The sequence below is a fragment of the Micromys minutus genome (assembly GCF_963924665.1).
Source record: "Micromys minutus genome assembly, chromosome: 13".
Taxonomy (NCBI): Eukaryota; Metazoa; Chordata; class Mammalia; order Rodentia; family Muridae; genus Micromys; species Micromys minutus.
Window position 1 is genome coordinate 29,816,807 of NC_137982.1, and position 24,008 is coordinate 29,840,814.

General features: G+C 34.7%; 1 protein-coding gene across 1 annotated transcript in view; it reads left to right on the top strand.

Moving 5' to 3' along the window:
* KCNJ3 (potassium inwardly rectifying channel subfamily J member 3) overlaps positions 1-23,716 on the top strand; it is a gene marked incomplete at both ends in the record, with an annotated part of 168,742 nt that extends 145,026 nt beyond the window's left edge. Inside the window, one exon of the mRNA XM_080927295.1 lies at positions 23,130-23,716. Within this exon, the coding sequence (XP_080783421.1) occupies positions 23,130-23,716 (587 nt within the window). The remainder of the gene's footprint in view (positions 1-23,129) is intronic.
* Between the last annotated feature and the right edge of the window lie 292 nt (positions 23,717-24,008).

Genomic DNA, 24,008 nt, shown 5'->3' on the forward strand with positions numbered 1-24,008 from the left:
CATCATTGTCTAGAGCCACTGTGCCTGTAAGTAGGTGTAGCTGAACTCCAAAATCACTTTTATTTTATTCATTGTCAGTCATCAGAAAGAAAAGATCAGAATGGCATATGATAAAAAAATTAGATCCAATAAATCTCCAAATTTAGAAAGACAAAGAATGAAGGCATCTTCAAATTTGCTTCTGATGCACAGCAGAAATGGAATGAAACTAGTTTAACCCATCAGATGCTGTGTCATGAAGAAGTTTCTGAATCTTTAGTTGCAATTATGGAAGAACTGATTTAAAACAGAGCTGGAATAACTTAAAAGAGTACAGTCCCAAATGAGCTACATAGTTCAATAGTTATCTTAAGTACCAATAACATAGCTATTTTTAATTTGTCAAATTAATAAAAACCCATTTTCCCTAAAAAATTAGTCATTGGAGGCACAGTGTACTAAAATATGTTGGCTAATATATTATACAGAATTAAAATTTACAATGCTAGGAATACAAGTGATTTTAACTTGAGTAACTACATCTGAACTCTTTTGATTTTTAGGTGAAATAATGTTGTATACTTTATTAAAACAATGTATGTTAAAAATTACTATGTCTTAATCATTTATAATTAATATATATTAAATTTTAATCTTATGTCATACTATGAATATATAGGATATTTTAAATTGATGAAATCATTCTTATAAAGTTTATACCATTATATAAATTTTATCTATACCTAGTTTTTAATAATATTCCTATCAAATTGTGTTACAAAGTAATATTACTATACAATCATAAAGACTATGTATAGAAGATTATGCAATTAAAATTTTGAATTAAATTTTAGCCACTTATTGTTTTATATAAATACACATTTCTGAATAAGAATCTAAACAAATGAAAAAAAAAGAGTGTCAAATCTAGTAGAAGTAGTGTTGATGAAGAATAACTGTGCCTCTTTCTCTTTCTCTGCTCAGTTTCAGGTTAATACCTAAGACAATCTATAAATGTATTTTTTTTTAAAATCATACCATCAAAGAATATAAAATAGTGGTGGAAAACAAAGGTATGAAGGAATCATATACCACACCATTGCCACCTCTTCTCTGACACAATCAATGCCCAAGGTCCAGCAATAACCAGTTCTTCATTTGTTCAGGCATTTATCCCCTCAGCTAGCTCATATTTTCTAAGAATCCACAATCTGTTAACCACATAGATGCTAAAGTCTACATATCTCATCTGTAATTTCCTGCCTGTAATTTCACTGCTTTCTCTAATTCCTGAACACATTGATTCTCCTTATCTTTTAGTGCTTTTTTCTACCATTTAGTAGTGTATTGCTTTCTTAGGGTTTTACTGCTCTGATCAGACATCATTACCAAGGTAACTTTTAGAAGGACCATACTTTATAGAGGCTGGCTTGCAGGTTCAGAGGTTCAATCCAGTAACATACAGGCAGGAGCATGGTAGCATCCAGGCAGGCATGGTGCAGGAGGAGCTGAGAGTTCTACATCTTTATCTGAAGGCAGATGGGAGCTGACTGGCTTCCAGGCAGCTAGGATGAGGGTCTTAAAGCCCATGCCCACAGCAGCACACTTCCACCCACAAGGTCATACAAACTAAAATTGTCACTCACTGTGCCAAGCATATTCAAACCACTGCAATTACGACTCAAGCTCCTATATTGCCTTCTAATTTAGAAGTCTGTAAGATTTATGCATGCTTCCTAAGTTTTCTAGTACTAAAGAGTTGAAGCCATTGGTTGAATGCTATTTTTATGCTTGCTGGCCACTTTAAGTCATTTTATTTGTATTCTTAATTTCCCTGTTTTTAGTATCTTATGCCTTTAATGTCACTTTTCATCAGTTCATTCAAGTTAACATTCTGGCTGATATTATTTATTTGAACAAATATTTTCCCAAGAGAATATGTGAAAAATTTTGCAAAAAAAACCACTTAATGTTTGGACAAACAGCAGATATTATTCTAAACTAGCGGTAGGCCTGGGACTCTGAAAACTTGAAGACAACTATAAAGTATTTGAATAATTATAAAATATTTATTTTATTTTATATTGAAGTAAGAAATGATATCTCATGAGGACACTAATTTGTAGTTCAGTTCATGGGTCATTTCTGATTTTACCTAATGTGGAATAGGCTTTAATATTTCCTCATGGCTATTTTATTAAGACATATTGTTAAAATTTACTTGCAGAGAAAAGATGAAATTTAATTGTATATTTAAATAGAATAAGTGCAGATGGATCATCTTGAATTATTGCTGTTTACAATAGCATTATGTTAAAACAAGCATACTGAGAATTAATAGTGTATGAGTTTGGACTATAACTCTCCCAGCTGCCACGCTGTCAATTATATTATTATACTTAGATAATATAGTTTATATATTAAGCAAATTCTCTCTCTTTCTGTGTGTGTGTGTGTGTTTGTAATATTTTCAAAACGTTTTTTAAAATCAGGTATATGTCATTTAAAATTTAAATGTAATCACAACCACATATTTTTTTATTTACTGGTCAAATCTACATGCAATATGTGCAGGCACACCTTGTACAGTTTGCTATTATATATATATATAATATATATATATATAAGACTATATATATATATAGTCTTAGTCAGGGTTTCTATTCCTGCACCAAACATCATGACCCAGAAGCAAGTTGGGGAGGAAAGGGTTTATTCAGCTTACACTTCCACATTGCTGTTTATTACCAAAGGAAGTCAAGACTGGAACCCAAGGAGGTCAGGAAGCAGGAGCTGATGCAGAGGCCATGGAATGATGTTGTTTACTGGCTCCACTGACTGCTCAGCTTGGTTTATTATAAAACCCAGGTCTACCAGCCCAGGGATGGCACCACCCACAATGGACTGGGCCCTGCCTATTGATCACTAGTTGAGAAAATGTCTTAAAGCTAGATCCCATGGAGACATTTTCTCAACTGAGGCTCCTTGTTGTGTAATAACTCCACCTTGTGTCAAGTTGACACAAAACCATCCAGTACATATACTATAATATACACTACAAATTATTATATATTATATATCATAAATATTAATAAATATTAATAGATATCAATAGATATCCATCTGTTTATATGTTGCCTGGGCATCAAACCATTTGCCACCTTACCTTACCTGCTCTTGGGGGTTGGAGGAAGGTGGAGCAGAGTCAATGACACAGCAGTGGAAAAACACCACAGCAAGCTCACTAACACTACTGCAAACTTTTTTAGTACTCTCCACCCATGCCCCATTGGCTCCAAAAAAGCATCTCTTCTAACACTATTTCCCGATTGGCTGGTGTTTTCTGCAGCAGCAATGCTTGGTCTCTCTGGCATTCCTCAATTAGGTCTTCCTATAGTACATGCTTTTGAAGCTGCACAGGCACCAGCATTTACGTGGAGGTGGCCCTGCTACATTTCCACCCTTTTGTTTTCAGATTTTGATAGCCTAGTGGGAGCCAGGGTGCCATTGCCTCAACATTGTTAACCCTGATGTGTTACATATGCATATATGATATAATTGTATTATATACTCTTCTTTTGTTTCTCAAATCTTTCCTACTTCTCCCAGTTCCTTGCTTTCCTTCAAATTTAAGAATTTTTTTTCTTTAACTGATGTTATATAAATAGGTAAATGTTGCTTTTACTGAGATGAGATGAGAGCCAAACCTCGGCTCTGTGAATACACACCTTGAGCAGAATCCAGAGTCCTTCTTTCTCTAACTCTCCCTAGGCCTAGAACTGGAAGCCTCTTGCCTCTTTAAAATCTAATTTTCCAAGCTGACTAGTTGGCTTCTCTCAGCGTGGTCTCATACTAACTTTGCCAATAAATTCTAATCTGCTGGCTCCTCGTTCCCTGGCTCACTCTGTCTTCACCTGTGTCTAGCCTGTCTCTGAAACTGTCCCAGTAAAACGGCCGTTCTCTCTGTCTTTTGCTCTCTTGCTTTTTTTTTTTTTCTTGCTCTCTCTCTCCCCCCCCCCCTCATTCTAGATCTTTCTCCTTTTGTTGCCCCCTTTTCTGGTGTTGGTCTCCTTTGAGTTAGGTGTATTTTGTTTTTGACTCATGCTGTTGTCAAACCTTTCTCTGATTTGTCACCTTATCTAACCTCCAATTTCAAATATAATTGCTACATTCTGGAAACTAACTTTACCTTTATTGTTAAGGATTAAAGTTTACAATAATCATGTATGTGTGTCCCACCCAGATCGTATCCTAATCTAAGGCATATCTAGGTTACTCTAGCTAGATCACAGAGACTTAAGTCTTTGTGTGTGATCCCTTGCCAGAGCAGCCTTGTTGCTGGATTAAAATTTCTCTACAACAATATATATTTTGTATCTAAAATATCTACTCATTCTGTATAAATCATATTATATTCAAATTATTTGTATTTGTATGTTTTCAGAGAAAACCTTTTAGTATTTGCCAACCAATTCATGGGTTCATTGCTAGGGATGGTTGTATTTTCCATTTCTCAGCATTTGTCTGTTATCTACAGGTCATTTTGCAAGACTGAATTGAGGTCATATGAGCTCTCTTCTGTTGATGCTAGCAAGTCTATTTTGTCATTCTTGCTCATCCTGTGTTTGGCTAGAAATGTTGGTGAGACTTGTTAAGTATAGGTTTTTATGTTTTACACAGACACAATCTCACAGAAAGCTCCCTACTCCATGGGACCTTAAATACTTCAGCTTCTTCTCCCACCAAAATATTTGAGCCCAAGATGCTGGAGTTGTATTGTAAATGTATGAAGATTCGAAGGTACATCTTTGAACAATGGTGGTTTCCTGTAATGGTCCCATCTGCTGTAAAGAGAAGTTTCCAAAGGACAGGTTCTGATCTGTCTCTCTTTTTCCTTTATCTTGGGTCAGGTGATCAACCTATGTCTCCTTCTTCCTTTTCTTATTGCTATAGACTATTCTCTAAGATGAGGCCTCTTAACAGCTCAAGACCTATACTTCTCAGTTATCACATATGTTAGTTCATATATCTATATTTTCCTTTCAATTTTGGAAACTGATATCCTAGCATTAGCACATAATTAAACTAATTTATATTCCTTTGACAGGCTGAGAAAATCCTTAGCATCCAGATGCTTCAGCCATAGTTGAAAAAAAAAACATATTTTGAATAATTTTGTTTTTTTTTCCTGTTGTCAGCTTTAATCAAAAGAGTACCAAAAGGGGTCCTCATTCCTTTGGGGGTTTATGTTAAGAAGTGTATCATCTTTTTTTGCTTAGTACTCAGCTCAGAAATTTCCCCCCAGACCTCTGCAGACTGCGGTTGGGTTTTAGTTTGGTTTTGTCTTGTTTTGTTTTTTGTTTGCTTGTATGTTTTTCAGAATCAGTTTAACAGATGCTCTGTTGAGATGGCTGTGTCATATTCAGGATCTTATTTTTCAGTTGGCAAAATAGTCATTCTGAGTTTGTAGAGAGGGCCCTTTATTCAAAGACAATTCAGAGAAATCCTCTAAATATCTAGGCATTGCCAGTTACGGGAATGTTTATATCTCAAGAGACACAACATGGAAGTGGAGCAGAGCAACTTCAGCTTGACTTTAATAGTCTTATTTTATGAGTGTTCAGAGAATGTTGAATGTCCTTCAAACCTATGTGCTTGTAAGTTATCTCAATCTATCTCTTAGCAGTCCTTAATGTGAACACGTTTTCCCATGTGATTCCCCATAGAGGAAACAAGCCGTTGCAGTCCCCAGGATCTGCAGTGCTCAGATGCAAAGTCGCTTCTGTTTCTGTAACCGAGTCAGGCTTTCAGGAATATAACCAGAGTGTGTCGGATGTATATTAGTGTTAGACTCAAGAGAGCACATTTTTCTGTGGTATGTACTTGATCTCCTTAATATTTAACTTCATATTAAATGGGTGGTACGTTTAAAATCCGTGTTGTCACTATGCCGAAGCTCAGTCTCAGAAGTGGATGTGAAACCTGATGACGATTCCTTAGTTCCAAAATGTCATTTCTGAAACCTTTTATTGTTTATAGGGAAAACTTGTGATGGGGGTTTTGAAGGTCACTGGTCTGGTAGGTTTCTCTGGAAAGAGTCCTCATGTCCAAACTACCGCCTAGTTGTAGTTTTGTTGTTTTTGTTGTTGAGTTTCTTCAGTACATAGTAATTACAAGTCACAAGTTTTTTGGTTTTTTTTTGTTTTTGTCTTATTTGCAACTCCCAGTGACTCTATAGACCTGGACTGCTTCACACATACATGAGAAGCTAAGGTAGAATTGTGTTAGAGTTTCTTAGTCTTGGGAAAGGGAAGGTTTTAGCAGGTAAGGATTCTCAATTTGCTTGACCTGGGCTGAGTAATAGTAACTAGTAACTTGATAAGACTAGTCAAAGTAGTTGATGTAATCTCTAGATTTACCACAACCTAGAGTGAGCACTACAGTGTGTGTGTGTGTGTGTGTGTGTGTGTGTGTGTGATGAGAACAGCACTGAACTGGTACTTTACTCTCTGATACATATTTCATGTCTCTGATACATACAACTGCTCAAAATCAGTGACTTTCCTCTAAACTAGTAAATATATTAAAAATCAGATTGAATTTTTCAAAAGGAAAAAGGAAAAAAAGGGATACACTTATGCTACAATGTTAAATTATGTTTATATTTGATTTTATACATAACTTGTTTAATTTTTGACACTGAATTTAAAAATGAAATATTTAAATTTGTACTGATTATTGCAATTTATCTAATGTACCATTTTGATTTTTATCTCTTGAAAATGGGTGATAGAACCTCAAAATAGGTATGCCAAGGTCCAAAGCCCAATTATTATTTTTAAGTGACAGCAGAGAATGAGACAGATGGCCGATTCCTTTGAACATTCTAATAGCAACAAAGCTGCTAATTAAAATAAGAGGTATCTCAGAGTGTTCCCAACTTGTTCTGAGAACTAAATTAATCTAGATAACTCTGACATACAATTTTCTTCATCATAAAACAAAAACCGTTAATATGCATTGAGTCTCATTATGGGACCTATTTTCCATTTTATCTCACTATTTTGATCACCCTAAATACTAAATTGTTTCAAAAAGGGAAGAAATCAATGTGGCTAGCAACTATAGAGGCTGTAATTTCTTTACCTCAGTTTCCCTTCTATAACAACTTAGAATTTTATCATTTGTTTTCTGAGGTTTATTAAATTGAAGTCATTGTAGTTTATATAATATTTCTGGAAGAAAAGTAGTTTTTAACAATGTTTTTATTTTTGTGTGTGCTGTTATATGTGTAATTTTGTTTCCAGTTTTGTGCTAATAATCTCAGAAAAGTACCAGTAAATTATGCCCCTTCTTAAAAGTCCCTATAATTCATAGGAAAGCTGGTGGTTTCTATTAAAACTCTATTTTTATGTCACCACACCACCACCAGACTGTTGTTCCTCTGAAAGAAGCCTTGAGAAAAACAGTGGCTTTAAGATGCACATTGTGTATTTCAAACTTAATGTATTTGATCTGATTAGTATGCCAAGACCCAGTCAGTGTTCTGTCAGCAGATCCAGAGTAAAACAAAGAGGCTATAATTAATAAAATTAATTCCAGATATAGAAACTTTAGGCACGAGGTGACACTTTGATCATAACATTTTCTCTGATCTAAGCAGAATGCAGAGACAGTAATTGCTCTTAGTTTCAAGGCACGTGATTCGATCACGGATGATTATTTTCTTCTCAGTGCTGCTGATGGCTATGCTTGCTGCCAAGTTTGTTACACAGCGGTCAGCTAGCTGCTGAGAAGTTTGAGAAATGAAAGGATAGGGTATCAACTATTGTTTTATTCTTATGCTCTTTGGAAATTCCCAAGTGACATTTGAGAACATAGCCTTCTTTATCATTTTAGTAGTTTGAAAATGTGGTGTCTTTACAAAAACCAAACTACTGTCAGTTGCTATGAATTTAATCTCCTAAATACAATTTTCTTCTCGCTGGATAGCCAGACTTTTGTCCACTGTTTTTTAGTCCACTTTCCTTCCTGAATTTTTCAAATATTTTTTAATATATAGCAACCTAAGTGATCTCTATAAAATACCTTCACACTGTTTTGAAACCTTTGAAAATCTATTTGATGGCACCTACTGTGTGGAACAAAAAATGGTTCCAGGTAACAAGTACAATTTTCTTCCTATGTGTAATAGCAAATATTTGCCTAACTGAAGTTTTGCTGCAATCAAAGAAACTGGAAACATCAAAACTTTTGTAATAGGTGTAGTTTTGCATAAGATGACTTTAGTTCCTGATTATAAATATCAACATTTAGATATTAACAGCAGCCACTAGTCATTGACTACCCCTTTAAGGGAAGTCTGGAGATCATGACAACTTTTTAGGGCAAAGTAAATTATAGTGTTTTACTGTCTAAAGTCACCTTGAGGGCTTGATTGTCATGGAAGAATATGATACCAGCTGAAGAACAGTGTGTAGAGGACATTTGCAAACACAGGAGTATAATTGAGGTGACAGAAAAAGCCCAAAATTTTATCCATTATTCATTCATTCATTCATTCATTCATTCATTCACTTACTTACTTATTTATTTACTCACTCCTCACTCACTCACTCACTCACTCACTTACTTATTTATTTGTTGACATCCCCAACTGCCTACTCCAGGTCCCTCCTGACAGAGTGCTTCCCCCTGTCCCTATCCTCTTCTCTGAGATGGTGGGCCCCTCCTGAGTATCACTAACCTTGACATATCAAGTCTCTGCAGGATTAGGCACATCACCTCTCACTGAGACCAGACAAAGCAACCCTGTTGAAGAATGAATACCACAGTCAGGCTACACCTTTAGGATAGAGCCTACCCTTTATTGGAAGACACAGATGGAGACTGAGCCACATCTTCTACATACATGCCAGGGCTCTCGGTCAAGCCTGTATATGCTAAGTCTCCATCAGTTTCCATGGTCCAGGTTAGTTGACACTGTTGGTCTTCCTGTGAAGTTGGGCTTTCAGTTCTTCCCTTAACTCTTCCATAATGGTGCACAACCTCCACCTAATGTTTAGCTGTGGGTATCTTCATCTGTTTCCGGGAGCTGTTTAATATAGCCTTTCACAGGACAGTCATGCTAGCCTACTGTCTGCAATCATAACAGAGTATCAATAATGTCAGGGATTGGTGATGGTTCCCATTTGGGTATGGCTATTCTTTGGTCATGCCTTCAGTGTCTTTGTCCTTGCATTTCTTTTAAACAAGACAAATTGAGGTGGACAATTTTATCTCTCCACTGGGGGTATTGCCTGGTTACAGGAGGTGGTCTCTTCAGTCTCCATATACCTACATTTAGGCATTTTTGCTGATGTCACCTGCCTTGACTCCTAAGAGACACCTCCACCACAGTTGGAGGGAATCTCTAGGAAGTCCCAGAGACCTGGCGTTCACTATATTAATTTGGCTTTCAGTGCTTAAAAATACCATAACCACAAATAAGTACACAATTCAAAAATAGTAGCAAAATTTCTTAATTTGATTGTACTATAATACTTTGCAGAAGTATAAGGTGAGAATAGAAAAAAAACATAAACTATTGGATCTCTTTAAGGAAAGGAAAAATAGAAGTCATAAAATGAAAATATGAAAATTGATATGGCCAATAGGCAAAGCCCCAAAGCTGAACTTTATTTGTGTGATACAAATTCCAATTCTGGTATGTTCCTGTTTCTCTAAAAATTTAGTTCATGTGTTCTTTGTCTGATGAGTGAGGGTATTTCTCTATTAAGATTCTAACACAGGCTGAGTTTGATGACTCATTCTAATTCCCAGCACAAGAGAGGGAGAGGCAGGAAAAAATCTGTGAGTTCTAAGCCATCTTGATTTACGTAATGAGTTTGAGAATAGTTAGGGCTATTAGTAAAGTCCTGCTGGGGGAAGGGAGGGAATGTAAAAGAAAACAAAAAAAATGGTAGAAAGAGTCTAGCATAATCTTATAAGAGTGATGAACTTGAATCTCCCTAAACAACTTTTAAAATACACATTAAACATGGACCAAGTAAAGCTCATTAAAATGAGACTGTGGCAGCATGAATAACTGAGGGTACTGAAGGGACCAGTGTGGGGTGATTCACTTAGTTAGGTATGCTTGGCCTAATCCAGTGAGCTTTGTGACTGCAATGACAAATTATAAGAAAGTAACAGAGAACTTTTTATCTTTAACTTTTCTCTATGCTTTTTGTTCGTTCATTTGTAACTTTATGGTTTTTTTTTTTTTTGTTTGTTTAACTTTTAAAATCATTTTTTAAACTTTTGAAAAGTAAATACAGTCATGCAGTACTATGAGATAGATAATAATATGCATGATATTTAAGAGACTCGATTGTACTTTTCCTCATGTATTTATATTATTATACGTAATATATAAAAGAATATTTATATATTTGTCTAGTGTTATTAAATTGTACAGAACTATTCAATTATTTGTAGTCTGACCAGAAACCGTAATACTGTATACCAATTGATCAATCTATTTCTCAGTCCCTCAAGTCTACGTTCCTAAACCTCTGATTTTCTGATGAGACTTTTTCATTACATGTAGAAGAAATTATTTTATACTTGTATTTTTACATCTCCTCTCCCCACATCTGATCTGCATCCTTCTTTCTCTCTTCTCCCCCTCTCCTATTCAGTTCAGTTACTCTATCCACCTCAGATAACAATTTTGTTTTCACTCCTGAATGAGATTCATGTATCATCTCTTGGGCCCTCCTTGCTATGTAGTTTCTTTGAGTCTATGGATTATAACATGATTATCCTGTTCTTTATGGCTACTGTCAATTTATATGTGAGTCCATGCCATGTGTATATTTCTAGGTTCGAGTTACCTCATTCAGGATGGTATTTTATATTTCCATCCATTTGCCTGAAAATTTCATGATGTCCTTGATTTTAGTAGCTGAACCCTGTTCTGTTGTATAGACAAACCAGATTTCGTTTATCAGTTCTTCAGTTGAGGTAGGTCTAGGCTGTTCCCAGTTTCTGGCTATTATGACCATGGCTGTTTTGAACACAGTTGAGGAAATCTTTTGTGATATAGTAGGGCATTTTGGGGGATATAGTACCAGAAGTGGTATAGCTGAATCTTGGGGTGGAACTATTCCAAATTTTCTGAGAAACCACAAAATTGATTACCAAAGCGGTTATAGCAGTTTGCATTCTCACCAGCAATGGAAAATTCTTCTTGCTCCACATACCCTCAAGAACTGACTGTCACTTGAAATAATGAGAGGTGAATCTGAGATTCCTTTGCTGGGATTTGCACTTCTAAGGTGCACACTCTTCTTATGCAGAGCTATTCACTATTGCCTGGATAGCTCCACTTAGTGTCATGTCTTATGTTGCTTCAAGTAAAATGATACTGCTTTTCATATTCCCCTAGTAGGTGGGATTAATAGTTAATGAAATTTAATGTGTTCATAGATTTTATTATCAGTGGTTGGTTTACTTGATATCTTATTAAAACAACATGGTTAATTTTTATAACCTACAAATTGTGAAATATATAAAAATGTAATTAGAAGTTAAAAATTAAATAATTATCTAATTATAAAAATTCAATTAGCATTTAAAAACAAACCTACAACTGGGAGGGTAGAAAATTAAACAAAGGATATTTTCAACAACTATGCAAAAGTAATGAAACTTAAGTGAAGTTTTGATTCTTTATTTTTTTCACTCTCTTAAGGAGCTGATCAAATCTAGAAGGTAAAGAAAATGTCACTGTATGCAAAATTAAACAAAATATTGAAAACAAAATTAACAAAAAGTCTAATTTGTAGAACCTATGAAAATGTAGCTTCTAGTTATGAATTTTGAAAAATGATTGAATGACAGTAAGTTTGTATATATGATAGGAAAAAAAACTTCCTTTATAAATTACCACTTCTCTATAATGAGTTAAGTGAAGATCTCTAATTTAGATTATTCTAAATTGGTCAACTCTTCTGACCTCCTATCTCACTCACAGTCATATAGTTAAGTATTGTTTTGTTTTTCAATTATTATCTAAGCTTTGACTAAGAGGGATTTTAACATATTAAGCATCGTAACCCCATTTTGTGAAGTAAATGATACTATTGAAAGATTTCTCAAAAATTCATATAATAAAATTTCTCCAAATATTAGCAGGGCAAATGTTGGAGAATTTTGCCTTTAACAGAAGATCTCTAAATTATCGGAATGCTTGTAGACAGGACATTTTTCACTTAACAGCTTAAGAGAGTGTCTATGCTACTTTTAGAGTTTGCTTCATTTTATCATAAACTGATAGAAAGTTTGATTCTCATTTTCATTCTGATAAGGCAAACTTTAAGGAACTCACTGTATCTCGTGTCTCTCAATACTCTTCCTTTTAGCATTTCTTGGAATTTGGGCTTCCAAATGTATTGTAATTTTTTTTTTTATAAAATCGAGATAAATTAAAGACATACTGAGGAGGATGAGAAGCCATGTTTAGAGATCTTCCAATAATTTAAGCTTAGTCTCTAGACTCTCTCTTGCCTGAAAATGAAATTCATTCATAAGACTTGTATATACATGTCACAACTGATCACTTATTTTACTTTAAAGTATATGTGTTAAAAGAACATGTATTGGTGATTATTACCGTGATCTGTCATTTTTCACACTTAGAATAAAATCTCCCACAAACTGAGCTCTTAAAACTATAGAGAATGTATTTTTCACTTGGCCTCTAAAAATAGCATAATGGCAAAATTAGAATGAAAATCCCCTGACCTTTTCCTGCAAAGCCTGGAACCAGAACAAGTGCTGAATTGCAAATGTTTATTCAGCTCTGTTCTGAGGCTGCAAGCAAACAAAGTGCAGTTGAATTTCTGCCAAAGGAGATGTTAAAAAGTAGCTACAGTCGGTGACTGTAAAATATGTCACAGTCTCTGTAAAAAGAAGAGTCACGAGCTAGGAGAAAACAAGTTTTAAACTCTCCAGTAGAAACAGATGTAACGCACTGTATGAGGAAAGAGATTTAGTGATATGAGGGACAGGGATTTCATCAAAATAATAGATGTGGTATTGGTCAACAGTTGGCATGTATAGAAAATGCCATATTGATTTAGTTATAATATGGTTTAATAGCTAATTATAGGTTAATTAACTCTAATAATCATTTATACATCTATATCTACTTATGTATAACATCATACTTGCATAAAGAAAATGTGATGTTATTCATATAATGTGACATATATTACTTACATTGCATATAATCTAATTTTATCATTTATTTTCTTGTTTCACTAACCAATATAAGAAGCTTTTATACAGATGTTTCTGGGTCAAGTTTTGAATTCATCATGATCCAAATTAATTTCAATATCTACAAAAATGAATCAGGATTAAAAATCTTATAGATGTTTATTAATAACAAAGTTCCCTGCAGTTTTGATAATGACTCCTGCATATTAAAATAGACTGACTATTGATAAGCAGACAGAAATAACTGTGAGAGTTCACAGCAAGTTACAAAATGCAAGCTATACCTTTAATTTAAATGCAGGTTGTTAGGCTTTTACTTACATATTTTACACACTGGGGTACTATTTGTTCACATAGTCAAAAGGAATGTTGTGTATAATACTGCATATCCATCAGTAAGTTTATAATGAACAAATGGAGGTTGGAAGGGTTGATTTTAAACTTCATTTCTGCAGCACTTATGAACCAGGTCCTGAAAAATGTTTCACAGAAAATCAATGCTCGACAAATGAATGAAGGTTATTATTTATACTGTCAAGTCATTTCTGTTTCCTGTCAATGAGGAAGGTTGATACAGATAAAGGCATGTTCAAGTGAGGCAGTTTGACATATTTTAAAGCTACAAAGCCAAAATATAAAAACTTGCAATGATGTAGTAGAATTAAATGTATTTGATTGTTGACAGAGATGAATGAAGATATTCCAGTGTCTCAAAAAGGCATGAAGGAACAGAGAACAGTCCTTTCTACCCACTGCAAACCTGTGACTCAGAAGAGATGTGTCTGCATATACCACTAATTCCTTAGTTTATATGGGCAAAAGAATATTTTTTTGCAGCATGGAGGAATTACAAAGACACACACACACACACACACACACACACACACACACGCTAATTTGGAATTTTATTTTACTAAATGTTAGCAAATATTTTTTTTTAAGATTGTTAACTTATAAATGTATTTCAGAGCATCTGGAAGATATGCTAGAAATATTTTATTTGTTAGGTTATGTGAGATTTGTATTGCTAGGCATAGTGCTATTTGGCAGATAGCTATAAAGATAGAGATTAATTTAGGCATTTAATTATACTAAGTGTAACATTTAGAAATTTTGACCTGTGCTTTTCATCAGGAGTTATTTTTAAAGTTCTTTCTTTAACCCAGAAATATGCTTGCCCTCAAAATTAATTGCTAATATCACCTAAAAGAAACTCTTTGTGTGTGTGTGTGTGTGTGTGTGTGTGTGTGTGTGGGTGTGTGTGTGTGGAGGGGTCACATTTGTTATCTTTTTCTTTTTAAGATATTCTTTTCTTCTATCAGTCTTATACAGGTCATTCTTCCACAGTAATTCAATTATGCTGTTGCTACACAATGAGAATATTTTGGAAATGACATCTTGTCTTTTTAGGAAATGAACAATGGCAGGCCTTGATTTATTTTGATTCTGTAATTGACCATCTAAGAAAGCATGTTTTAATACATTTTACAAGGATAAATCCAAACACAAAACAAGGTGAGAAGAGAGGGTTTCCGCTGTGAAATTTAGGGAATGACAATCAGATAAAAGTAAACTTGTCATTTTGCGGTGCTTTCTTAGGAACTAAGCCTGAGAGGCTGACAGTAGACTTGTATGTCTCAGGGAAACTAACTGCACCACGAGGAAGGAGCTCTGCTTCGGTTATCTTACAGTTGTTCATGGTGAGGCAGGAGTGTAGAGGGGACCGATGTGCTGTTAGTAAGTATAGTATTATATGCTACCTCAGACCCCTGGGTGCTTTAGGCACTATTGTGTAACTCCAATCAGTAAAAAAATAATTATTTTCAGTTGATTCAGAGAAATGAGTTGATTATTAGAAAATATACAAATTGTGTCTAAACTGACATTTAGGTTAGAGAGAACTGCAAGAGTATAATGTATAATTTCTTCCAATGATCCATCCTTTATTATTTAGTGATTGATATGATTATACATGCTTGCATATATAGATGCATTCATATATATATTCTAAACAGCTTGGGAAATTAGTCTTAGAATTACCTATATTTTATAATATTTATAATAACTAAGATCCACATGGTTTAAATAATGTATCATTGCTCTTAAAGGAACAATCTCCAATTTATTGCATACATTTCTATCTTTGTTCAATATTACATGTGTTCAGCATGTAATACGTACACATAGCATACTTTTCTTGTTTTTATTGGATATTCTCCACATGTACATTTTAAATATCCCTTTTCCTCCCACTCCCTCCCCCCTTCCCTTACTTGAATGAACGTGCTCCCTCTCCCAAAAACCTTCTCCCACCTCAGCACCTTGACATTCCCCTACACTGAGAAAACAAACCTTCACTGGACCAAAGGCATCTCCTCTCATTGATTCCAGACAATGCTATCCTCTGCTACACATGTAACTGGAGCCATGGGTCCCTCCATGTGTACTCATTGTTTGCTGTTTTAGTTCCTGGGAGCTCCGGAGGGTTTGGCTGGTTGATACTGTTGTTCTTCCCATAGGGTTGCAAACCATTTCAGTGCCTTCAGTCCTTTCTTTTATCAATTGATCTTAGGATTCACCCTTAAATTCTGTTCTGAAACTGGACAAATTGTTAACAATATAATTGCTTACTTTTGTTTTGAGATTTTAAAAATGTTAAGTGTACTTTTAATATCCATTGGCAAGGTACTTGTGTGGTTTAATTCTCTTATAAACATAAATTGGCTTTTCTGCTTTAATTCTTTCAAACCTCTGACCTTGCTTGAGCAAAATTAGCAAACTGGTATCTAAGAACACGACAAAGTCACATGTTTGTACAGAATAGAGTATAGTATTAAATTGAATGTATACCTGAAACTCCTCTCTAAATATCTGCTTTGGTAGAGTATGTTAGGCTTTAAAATAATTCCATCTATTTGAATGTTACAGTTTCTAGAAGCAATTTGTGTTTATTTAATAACTTTGGAGTATATCTCAGGAGAGCCAATAACCTCCATGTTATTGAACATTGGAGAGCATGGTGTCTTTTTGTTTTCCAAACAGGAGTTAAAATATTATAAGCTTCTTTGGAAAGCTTATAGTTTAAATTTGTGTTCAGCTAGAAGCTAAATAGGGAACAAGCAGAGAGTGCTAAGTGAACCCAACACTTATTATCTTAGGGGCATGAGGGAAAATCTGGAAGTACTTTAGGGAAGAAAGAGCAATAGATATTATTCAGTAATCTTCAAAGCTATATGTAAGGTAGCCTGGGAAGTAATTTAATAATGACATGTCCTGTATGAACTTTTAGGCGATACAGTTATAACTGTCAATTTAAAAAATAGACAATAAGGACTTAAGAAAAAAATAATGCTTTCGGTAAAAATTTTCAGTTTGTGTATTTGTATGTATTTGGGCATTATCCTTGTATTTATATAGACTCAATTTGGCAATGCTTCCTGAAAAAAAATCATCACTGCATATTATGTAAGCAATTTATATATGTCTTTCTTATAGCTTAATCCTTACACTATCCCTTGGAGGGAACTCTCACCTTAATAAGTAAGAAAACTGAAAACTCAAAAGGGCTTATTAGTTTTTTTTTTCTTCAAAGGTCTACATTAATTAATGGAAGCTGAGAGACATTGTTTGATATTGCATGAGTCTGGCATCAAAATGATTTATCTACTGTACAAGTGGCCTCTAGGGCAGATGTGACCTGCTTCTTTCGATACTTTAGTGTCAGCTGTAGTTATCCTAAAAAAATCTCCGTTCATACCATTGTAGCTCTATCTAATAGTATTTTTGCTTTTACTCATTAATATGAACAGTATAATTATTCACTTAATCAATGACCCAATTTGCCTGCCCATATTTATATGTCAGAGATATCTATGCTAGGATTCCATCTCTCTGTGACTACAGATTACACAAGACATGAAGTCATTGATGTGTATTTTGTCTCCCACTTTGACCTCTGGGATTAGTTCTGTAAATAATTATTTGCTTCTGATATCTTTCAAAAATCCATTTCCTTGAAATATATATTTAGTAAAACTCACTTCAGAGTGCTCAACCCCTCCTGAGATGTAGAAAAATATTGTGCTACATGGCATAGTGCCCGGTCCCCTGTCAAGTATGCTGTATGTGATTATGATTATCTGAACAACAATAACAATAATGATTATTTAGCCAGAGGGATGTAAACTAATAATGTCTATTGTGGCTGAACAATAATGATTTTGAATTGTTACAAATGTACTGGCATATTTGGTTTGTCACATGTTTTCATATGGCATAAAATGAATGGCTACATTATATAATTGTCCAGTACTTATTCACATTATTTTTTACGCTCATAAGCAGTAACTTATCAGATCATTTCGGTGGCCTCAATAGTTAAGGTATAAGGTATAAAACCAATAATATTTTAGTTTTTAAAGATTATAAAAACTGAGAATCAAAAAATTTAGCACAAGAAATTTCCAAAAGTTTTACAGCCCAATTGTTGGTACTGAGATTCGTCCATAGGGTGTGGTGTAATTGTTATTACTTTTCAGATCTGTGTAAGGAACATGGCTTTCACATAGAAATGATAATTTTTCTTATTCTTTACTATGGTTCTTGTCATATCCAATTGTATGCCTCTAATAACTAGATTACCATTTTAAGTCCCCATGCATAGAAATTAACACTTGAAGTTGAATATTTGTTGGCTATGTTTCTAATACTCTTTTCCATTTCTTTTTTGACTATATAGTGCAGTTTGATAGAGTGCCAATAGAGTTCTAGAAGTTTTCTTTCATTCAGCTCCAACTCACCCTTGATTACTATATCATCTTTCTATGACTTATTTTTACTTCTAAAATTTGGAAAAGCTGTAATGTTATTTCAAGTATGTCAAAGTATTGTGAGGATTGGAGTCATACAGAAAGTACTTAGGGAGGTATTTGACATATTCATCTATGTATATTTTTAATACATGGCTTAAATATTGGGAATTCTCCTTGTTAATTATATAAAAAATTCAATTACAAATAAAAACTATCACAATTATTTCTTAGAAAGCCACATAATGTGGCTGATATCTAATGTCTACCTAGGCTAATATACCATAAAAAATAAAATAAAAGCCAAACCAGAGAAGTAGAGAAACTTAAATGGAGAGAAAGTGGGGGAAATGAAATCATAAAAGGTTAACTTTGTGGATACAGTCATTATGAGTGTAGGGAGATGCTACATCTAGAATTAGAAGCAGGTGTTTGGCTGTTACTTTACATTTGGTGCTTTGTAGAGGTTGATTGTGCCGTGCTCAGCATTTTTGATGTTCACTGAGAAAGAAGACTGGGTTCTGCTCTATTACGTACAGGTAATTCTGCCCACAAAAGACTGAGATGTGAGAAACAACAGTTTTAAGAAGCTGACAAGGAGAACAATTTGGTTTCCCACTGTACAACTAACTATCAAATTCTCCCAATGAACTACAGACAGTATAGTCCCCTCACGACAGTACCTAGAAGTTGGAAGTGTCTGTGGTGTTTCGTAATTTAGTGACTAATTCTCCTTCCTCCATAAGGACCGGTTTTACCTGATGTGCACCTGAAAATCTGTGGTATTATCTGAATGAAGTGAAAATTGAGATACATTGGTATTGTAGTAACCGCTTCAATCTACAGCACATTGGGAACATAGAAAATTAATGTTCAAAGCCATTAGATATCAGCACTTAATTTTTAATTGCCAACTTATAAACATTTAAAATATTTTTAAACTTTTTTATTTAAAATATTATTCATTGTATCTGCAAAGTCCCCTCTCCCAACTTCTTCCAGATCCTGTTCACTTCCCTATCTATTAATTCATTAATTCCATCTTCTCTGTTACTGTTTGTCTCTCTGTGTCTCTCTGTCTCTGTCTCTGTCTCTCTCTCCCCCAGATGTTCACAAACAAATAAACATTGAAAGAAACTATTGGGAAATGAATCCGCTGCTGGCAAATAAATATTCAGGTTTTTTTTTCCCCCTAAAGAGTTGCCCTGGGTGTATCAAGGACACTCCAGGACACACCCCACTGCCAGGAGTAGGTAGCCCATAAGGAAAATCCATGTTTTTGTCCTTAAATAGTATAATTTAATTTACATTACTCATATTTCCAACTTTCAATTTTCCCTCAACATTTTTATTCTGCATGTGCTTCATGGATGGAGAGCCTCAGGGTGAATTTTTTTTTCAATAAAAAAGACTTTCAGTAAGTGAATGAATAACTCTACCAAAATTTCGAATTAATAATACCAAGAAAAGTGTTCTTAGATTCTTCTTTTCTGTTCCACCCATCCTTTCTCCGCCTTTTGTACTTTCTTGGCTATGAGAACACTTATAGGATATCCAAGTCCACAAACACCATAGCCCTAAAATCTAGTCTGACCTTGGGATCATAGTAATTTGAATCTAAAGGTGAATAATGATTTTAAAAAGCTTTATATATTGGATAACAGAAAAATGCACATGATACCCATTTCTTGCCTTGAACAATAAAGCAACATGTGTTTGACAACCATTCTATTTTTAAAATATATCTCAAAGTAGTATCTTACAAAATAAAATGCAAACTTTAACAGAAGAACTTTAAAGTGGTTAAAATTATGTTTTCTAAGAATATGCATGCATTATAGAATCTTTCCTTCCAGAATGCTCCATCTTTTCATTATTGTTCTTACTCACACTATTTAAAAATGAACCACGCTTATTTCATGACCAAAGATACCAGCTGAATTAACGTAATTTCAGGTGAACACTATCATTAAAAGGGCACTGTGTGACTGCGCCTCTCAGGTGGTAAGATAACTGTTTGCATGTTTTAGTCAGATTCCAGACTGGAACAAATGTGGTGAAAATCAACACCCGTTCATCCCTGTGGAAACTGGAGAAGCAGCAGATGCTGCTGCTGGAAATAGCTGGGATTTGTCCATCTTTGGATGAAAAACATCTTGTGAAAAAAAAAAATTGTTCATGCATTGATTCGGAGATTAAGAAGGGTATATGTTATTGTTTAATGTGTTTTATTCCAGTAGAATTATAAATTTGAAACTGTAAATAAATGTGATGATCTCTTTGGTATTTCCTATTGCAAATCCTTTACCCTAGCCCAAGGTCACGTCTTCAACCTCATTCAGCATTCATTAGAATAACAGGTCTGAGAGCTTTTGAGGTGAAAATGGCAAAGCTTGGTATTATTGCAGGTCCTTAATTAAACTGTCAGACTATGACTAACTCAGTAATTGTCCATCATTTCTACTGGCAGAGAGAGGACTTGCATAAATCACAAACAGTTGGCAGGGTTTGCTTAAAAATTGCATAATCGCATGACCTAGGACAAAAGTTACTGTGGAGGTGAACATGAGAATAAGGGGTCAGAAAGACCATGCTGGTGGCTCTTTTGCCAACATGCCCTCAGTAAACAATATATAAGCAAACAAACAATATTGATAAACTACAATAGAAATGAATATCCATTAGCTATTGAGTGTTTAATCTGACTGCTGGTAATGATTGCATAAAGTTCATGGTTTCAATTTACATATTTATTTATTTAAATTATTTTATTTATTTACACTCCACCCACTCCCAGGTCCCCCTTATCACTGTTCTTCATCTCATTCCTCCTTATGCTTCTCTGGGGCCTAAATCTCTTCTTAATTAACAGTAGTGTTTACAAAAATCTAAGGACAAACTTACATAGCTGCCACAGATTCAAAATATTGGAGTCCTGAGTAGGTGTCCCAACATATAATTCTACTGCCCCTGGCTTGTGGTAATAAAATAGAGTAAAAAGAAGGTTAGTTTTAAATTAAAATGGGAATTTAGGGGAAATATCATCTCTTTTGTTTCAATATCATTTATGTAAAATACACTGATAGTTTTGTTCCATTGACATTCTATGGAAAGATTTTGTAAATCCATACAGAATAATATCTTTTAGGAGGGGATTAAAGATTATATAGGTATCATTTGCTGTATTATTTTGTATACAGAATATTTATTCTTCTGGGTATTTTATCTCCAACTTTCTGAAATAATAGCAAGTAAATATATCAGGAGATTTCTTTTTTAAATTTTATGATAAAATGACAATCCAGTATCTTCATATGAATTATTTCAGAATGCATCATCCACATGTTTGGAATATATAACCGATGTTCCTTCTATTCGTGTGCATAAACCTAGATGTTACTTTTGAACTGACATAATTAACTACAGATGTGGATATTCAGAGGGTTATTCCTGACATAATATTTATTACAAATTGTAATTTTTTCACTGTCGGGCACATAAGTATCATTTCAGTGTTCAAATGATGAGTGGATTTAGATGCTTAACTGAAATATAAAATGGAGAGAAGGATGGAAGGAAGGAGGGAGAAAGAATGTGCATGTCTGATAGAGGAGAGTGAATGAGAAAAAGAAGAGATACTGTTACTTTTATTGGCTGCTTATTAAATGTGTTTCCTCACAAGTACATACTTAATTCCTTTGAGCTCTGGGTTGCTTATATTTACAATCATATCTCCCTAACTGCGTTGTGTAGAGGATAAGAATAAAGACCAAGGATACACAGCACAGTTTCAACCATAGCATGGACATTTATCTCCTGCATTAAAAAGTTTTAATCCCTTATGAAAGATGGCCTGGAGTGACGACTGTGACCTGGCTTGTGATACATTCCTCCTTGTGTCGGAGGAATGACAGACTTTATCCGCAGGTCTCTAAGTGCTGTGCTGTTTGAGATTACTTGTCAGGTAACAGAAGGACACAATATTCTTTTATTCAAACTCCACTGGCCTTTACAACAACAGAAATCACCTGTGTAATGTGGATAATTGGAAAAAAGAAAGACAGACGTTGCTCATTAGGTAACACTTAGTTCTTAATGGAGAATTGTTAACGTTTTGCCTTTATATTTTAATAGCAGAGAAGTTGGATTAAAAACATGGAGGAAAGCAAATCTTTTCTTTCTCATGAAAAATAATATTCAAACAATAGTGAAGTTTGATGTATGATTTCTAAATTGTAACCTTATTTTCAAAGGTGAAGATTCATAAATGTCCTAATTAGATAATAACAATGTAAATGAATTATATTTGATAAGAAGGAAATTGTGTATATCAGAGTACCTTGATGTACATTATGTTTAAGCAATATGATATATAAGTGGCATGATTTTATATCTGAAATCCAGCATTATTTCCAGAAATCCTGAGAGCAGAAAAGGGAAAATGATCTATTTAAAGCCCAAACGTAAACAGTTTTCTGGTTTTGTTAATTTAACAAGTGCTCTAGAGAGAACTTTGGTGTTCCCATCTCATCTTGCTTGTCACTAAATGAAGAAGAAAAATTCCAGCTTTATTCATTAAAAGGCAATTACATGATTTGTTATGTTTCCATAGATGACTTTAATTTCTTGTTCAGGGCATGGGACTTTGGGTGTGCATCCATGCTTTAAATTGCATGGTTATTCTTGTTTTATAGCTGCATTGTCCTTTACACTCTCATACAGGTTGGACTCAAATCCAGATGTATATGGTCTATTACATGGCTTCTTAGGATCCTACACTTTCTCCTCTAGCTTCTTCCTAGAGACAAGAGGTCTGATGTTCTTCTATATAAGGTTTAGATTTGATTTCTGGTTCGGGAACTATGAATCATGGGAATTTCAGCATTTCCAGCCTCTCTCATGTCTTTGTGGAAGGAAAGTGTTATGCACCACAGCTTTAATAGAGAGTAAAACTTGGACACTCTAGTGCCTTGTGGTCTTCTTATCTGAATCTGTGAGCAGAACAGACTCCTGCCTTTTTCTTTTTTTCTGCTTCCCTTGTGCATAATTCATTAAAAGATTTCTCTCTGCTTTCAGGGATGACTTGCCAAGCTCGAACATCATACACCGAAGACGAAGTTCTATGGGGTCATCGTTTCTTCCCTGTAATTTCTTTAGAAGAAGGATTCTTTAAAGTCGATTACTCCCAGTTCCATGCCACCTTTGAAGTCCCCACCCCTCCATACAGTGTGAAAGAGCAGGAGGAAATGCTGCTCATGTCCTCCCCTTTAATAGCACCAGCCATAACCAACAGCAAAGAAAGACACAATTCTGTCGAGTGCTTAGATGGACTGGATGACATTAGCGCAAAACTTCCGTCGAAGCTGCAGAAAATGACGGGAAGAGAAGACTTTCCCAAAAAACTCCTGAGGATGAGTTCTACAACTTCAGAGAAAGCCTATAGTCTGGGTGATTTGCCCATGAAACTCCAACGAATAAGTTCGGTTCCTGGCAACTCGGAAGAAAAACTGGTCTCTAAAACCACCAAGATGTTAACGGATCCCATGAGCCAGTCTGTGGCCGATTTGCCACCAAAGCTTCAAAAGATGGCTGGAGGACCTACCAGGATGGAAAGGAATCTTCCAGCCAAACTAAGAAAAATGAACTCTGACCGCTTTACATAGCAAAACACCCCTTTAGGCATTATTTCATGTTTTGATTTAGTATTAGTCCAATATTTGGCTGATAAGATAATCCTCCCTGTCAAATCTGAAAGGTCGAGCCCAGTCCAGAAAATACATCAGAGAACTCAACACTGAAGTGTTGATACTGTGCTGAACATGAGTTATGAAGGGGGGACATCAGAAGAAAGCCACTAGTCGGCATGTATTATCACATCAAGCATGCAATAATGTGCAAATTTTGCATTTAGTTTTATGGCATGATTTATATATGGCATATTTATATTGAATATTC